This window comes from Phytophthora infestans, genomic scaffold (assembly GCF_000142945.1).
Source record: "Phytophthora infestans T30-4 supercont1.22 genomic scaffold, whole genome shotgun sequence".
NCBI lineage: Eukaryota > Oomycota > Peronosporomycetes > Peronosporales > Peronosporaceae > Phytophthora > Phytophthora infestans.
The window spans coordinates 2,252,504-2,257,655 of NW_003303737.1; the positions used below are offsets into that span (position 1 = coordinate 2,252,504).

Consider the following 5,152-nt stretch of genomic DNA (forward strand, 5'->3'; position numbering starts at 1 on the left):
ACTCGTAGATAACTTAGAGTGCCATGTCTCGGGTGAGTCCAAGGTAATCGTGTCAGACGAGCTTATGTCTGTGCTCCAGCCACTACCTAAGAATGCAACCTCGGTTTGCCAGCCCTTAGATGTTGGTATCATGGGGCCTTTGAAAGCAAAGCTCAAGGCTCTGTGGTTGTTCGAGGATGCTACAGCAAAGACTGCTAAGGAAAAACGCCTAGCTACGATAAAGCGTGCCATAACAGCTTGGGAATCCATTGAGGCAGCCACCGTCACGAGTGCCTTTAACAAAGCACTTAAAAGCAACTTTTAGTGCTAAATACAACTGCCTCCCTAACTTTGCCAAAAACTCTTGGTAATTCGTTACTGTAAAAAAAAGTGCTGTGGTCATCTGACCGCTTTTGTACCAGTGGGAAAGTGGCAGTTGCATTCTGTCCGTCGGTGTATCATAGCCACCGTAAAATCCTTGTCATTCATTGATGACACCAGCGACACAGGACTGTCTGGGGTATATACATGCTTGTTGCATCCGTTGCTGCCACTTACCGTGTATTATGTTGCGGTCCCTGTGTAGTTGCCGCCTCACCGGGTCTGCCACGCTGTTGGGTGTTGGCGCCTACTTCCTCAACGAGGTACTTCATATAACTTCCCCAGGGCTCCTGAATGACGGTGCTTACCTCTGTGATTTGACACCAGCGCTTCAAACTGCCGCGTCATGACCTGGGACAACGCCGCTGGTTACTTGCCTGTGCAGGCTCTTTTGCCGCTGCGGGGGTTTGGCGAGCGACCACGCACCTATTCGAGGAGTCGGCCGTCACGACCTCGGCAACTATGAGACAGGAGACGCAGCCATGATCCGCTTGTAAAGACTGCAGTATGAAGGCGCGTGCCTGGTTCGACATCGGAGTCATGCGCAAGCAAGATCAACGTCGTGCCGATAAATAAATAGAGTCAATGTATGTTTTTTTTAGTTGCTCTCTCCTTTTCGGTGGTCACAATCGTTGCGCTGAGGCTTCGTATGGTACAGCTTATACAAAAAGAAAAAGCCTAAACATGCTGAGGCAAAAATACTACTCCTCACTAACTCGCCCCAAGTACCGCTCTGGTGGAGCGCCAAGCTCGTTCATCTTGAAGGAACTGGCGCACATCACGGAATCACCAGACCGAGAGACCTTGGGCGATGGAGCACGAGGTGGAATTCCCGGATGCTCGCTTCACCTCGCTTTTGGATAACCTAGATGCCTCTTGAGGTGGAGTTCATGACAGCGGCAGGAGACTGCAGTGCAGGTTGGCGGGGCGATGCATACTGTCGTGGATCATTGACACAGACACAAACACCTGCCAAGGTATGGAAGTTAAACATCAGACTCGGAAAATATCGACCGTAACAAGGAGCTACCGCACCTTTCGGTCGCCAGTGCTCGAGAAATGCCACATCATCTTGCTCTGTGCCGACGCCATCTCGCACGAGAGGATCTTGCCGACCAAGTTGTACATCTTGGGCGCGTCCATTGCAGTGCACATTGTGTAGAGGCTGTGTAGACGAAGCTCATCAATGTTCTTGCAGCTCAGCTCCAGAAACAGCGCATTTGCCTCGACGATGGTGCCATCCAGCTTGGCTAGAAGGCTCGGCATACTACTGCTGGCAAACACATCTCGATATGAGGCAGCAGAGCCTTCGATTTCACTAACACTTGCGTTCGATGCGCCATTGGCAGCACCGCCGTACATGTTGTCCATATCCAGCGGGTATGAGGTCTGAGGCTGCATCCCGGGTATGGACAGCGCAGGCACAGGAGACGGCATACTATCGATCATGAAAACTTGTCCTTTGCTGTCGCCGTGGCTGGGAGACGGTGCCGTGATGGACAGCCGACCGCCCGACTCACTGCATGGCGAAAGGAGATGGTGCGGGACGCTGCTGTTCGGGTGTGGAGACGGATGCTGCATGTGGTGAGACATTTGGGAGTGGGGCGGTACGCCGCCGATCTGGTTGCGTTCGAGGTTGGAAATGTACTCGAGTGTCGCCTGCAGCACGCTGTATTTGTCCTTCTTGGAAGAGGAGTATCCCGCGGCCTCGAGCTTGTTGCGAAGGATGTCAAACTGGTTGCTAATGCGCAGAATGCGGCGTTGTTCGCGTAGATTGTGGCGCTGCTTCTTGCTCAGATCGCCCCACTAAGACGAGTATCCGCCTGGGGTGATAGGGGTCATGGGATATGGGCTCTCACATGAAGTTGAGTCGCCGTTGGTGGAAAGACTGGAGGCTAGCGGGTTCTCGTCGATGAGATTGAGCTTGATATGCATGGGATACGGTGGCTGCTCCACCTTGGGCGATATTGTACTGTACGCGATCTCCAGCGCCGACGCGTCTTGCAACGGGGGTCGTCCAATCGATAGCGAGGCGGACGATGTCGCTACCGATGTCGAAGAGGTGGAGGACGCGGATGCAGAGGCCGCTGGCGAAGCAGCCATGGCTACACTGACGCCTCCGTCCGAGGCTGTCACGACGGACTTAAAGTGCTGTTGTGAGGCCATTTTGTGCTGCGGAGGACGACAGAGAGGAGGGGTTAGATGGTTCCATTACATCAGCAACGAGTCGACGCACGCACACGTACGTTTTGAGAGGCAGCTGCGGAGGGCGGAAGGAAGCTCGGCGGCCGCTCGGTGCTTTGGGCTGTGTGTGGCTAAGTAGCTGAGAACGAAGGCACTCACAGTGGTTTCTATTCCGCTTACTTCATTTCGTTACTTTAAAATGATTTGCTTTATCCAAAAGTGCCGCTCGTCGAGCTAAAAGTTGTGTTCGTCGGCGATGAAGCACGCAGCCAGACGCTTTGAATGAACTTACCGGTTAGATAACAATAACCGCCTTTAATTCAGTTCTTGGTTTCAGACGGATTCGGTATGATTCAGTACAGCGGGTGTAGGAAATGAACACCAACCTTTTTTTGTCCCAGTCAATCGGTCACTGCAGATTAACGTGAGATTTTCACCGTCAGCCGTCAAATTGAAAGACGCAGCTTTCTGGTGAGACGGTGATTGGCTATTCGAGCTAATATTCCACTTAATCAGCGTTGTTTCAAAAGTGGATACGAAATAACTCAGCGCCCGCTTCATGACACCCATCCCGTGAGCATATTTTTGGTTGATCAGGAAGTCACCCCCTCCAAATATTTGTGCAAAAACGGGCAGTGATGACTTTGGTCATTGATGCTGGCGCTCATACGCGTCGGCCTGTAGCGTGTGGCACACTGCACGAACTGTCGTATACTTCAAGGGTCGGGTAGTCCGTGGCTGTTCAGGGAGCTCGGTCTTGTTCAGTGGCTGCAGGAACGGTAGATAGGAACACTCGTAAGAAGAAATAGAAGTTTGTTTATTGGCTTGGCTTCCTGTTTAGTAGAAGGAGGGAAATATAAGACTGAGAGCTAACTGGAAGAGAGGTCTAACACCTTCTCGACCTTACGTACACTACACTAATTCTCCTATACTAAAAAGAAGAATTCACTTCACTTGTCGCCAGTCCTCGTGGGACAACGGGGAGTTCTGGGAAGGGGCTTGATCACGCTAGGTGCTTTGGTCCCACGACGCCAGAGACTCAGCGTTCTAAAATCACCTTATAAAACCACCCTAACGGGCTCGGTCTGGGGCACGTGAGCCGCCGAGTACAACGGGAACCATCCTGACGGGACGGCCGGGTGAGGGGTACCTACAGGGCCTCGGGTCATCCCGCCGGGGTGCACGGCTCCTGGAACGACCCCTTCGTTCCCGGGTACGGGACATCCTCCCCGACTTGTCGTTTGCCGTCCTCGGCGAACGGATCCTCTGGGTACATCCCTCACGTTAGCCATATTCACTCCGTTGTTAGTTGCTTCGACTGGAAGGTGAGGCTGGAACGCCTCAGGGTAGTTCTTGGTGCAGTCCGCTATGAAGTCGGGGTCGGCGGCCTGAAAAACATATAATACTTCGATGTCGTCGTCGATCCGTAGACGTTCGATGTTCCGAGCTTCGGCGATACTACGCTTGGAAGCGTTTCGGCGAGTACTTGCCAAAGCTAGTTCAACCAGTACTTTAGGGGAAACGGTTCGTAGAGGGCTTCCCTCGTCGTATTGACGACAAGCGTGGGATATCACACCGGCGACCACCACGATAAGTGTGTCGGTGAGACTCCAGCCGGTCCACTCGAGGCAGTAGTTGGAAGTCAGTAGGAATAACAGTACAACACCAGCACCCACAAGTCCCAGGATAACGAATTCCACCAGATCAAACACGTTGACTGGTATGTATAGTAGCAGGGAAAGGCATAGTAGTACCAGCCAGCAGACGGCCTCTCCCACAGCGTACAGGCGCTTCCAGATGGCCTTGAAAGCGTACCAGAAAGCGTACCAATAGCGTACGCTCGAGTCTCGTGTACGGAGGAGGACTTCCGGGATGTAGTCAGAGAAAGACACCTTGCCGGCGATCCACCAACTCCGCAGCATCCGTCCATAGCGACCATACTTTTCTTCTCCTTTGAGCAGAACGATAGGAGGCACAGCGAACAGCGCCCTCGATACTCCATACGCGTAGGTAGCACCTCGGAGTTGTCGAAGTTCGCTCGCTTGGAGTACGTCTCGGTACAACGACGCACAGTCGCCACAAATATCACAGTGCATCTTGACCACACGCCACACTTGGATCAGGAACCCCCAGGTAACGTTGCGTAGAGGAGTCGTTAGGACCCAGACCGTTACGGTGTCTACGTACACAGGCCACAGCTCCCAGCGGGCGTACGCGTAGAAAACGCTAGCTTGAGGCTCCATTATAGGAGAGAACACTCGGCAAAAAGGAACTGAGTACACCCGAGGTGACCCTTCTCGAAGTTGGTCGACCCCATCTGTCTTAGTCGTTACCTATCAGTCAAGTCCGTTGCTGGGAAAGGAGGACATCGATTCCTCGTCTCTTTCGAGAGCCCCCCCCCCTGCACCTAATACGCAGTTTTCACAGGAATTTCGGGAGAGACGGAACTGGAGGTCCAGGTACCGACGGTCAGTCTTTAGGCTTATTCGGCAATTTTGCAGACGCTTCCCTCAGTACCCTTCCTCTTCGTCACCTTCCCGTTATGGACACTTCGCGCGGCAAGGCGCCCGGCAAACTCAAGGCTGTCTGGGACGTCGAGTCGTCCGAC

General features: G+C 53.1%; 1 protein-coding gene across 1 annotated transcript; it reads right to left on the reverse strand.

Annotated features, from left to right (window-relative positions):
* Window positions 1–1,100: 1,100 nt before the first annotated feature.
* On the reverse strand, window positions 1,101–2,526 carry PITG_11783 (uncharacterized protein; the record flags this gene model as incomplete). Its single annotated transcript, XM_002901240.1, has 3 exons — window positions 1,101–1,329; window positions 1,396–2,166; window positions 2,317–2,526. 3 exons carry the CDS (start codon window positions 2,524–2,526, stop codon window positions 1,249–1,251), a joined length of 1,062 nt encoding a protein of 353 aa, XP_002901286.1.
* Window positions 2,527–5,152: the final 2,626 nt, after the last annotated feature.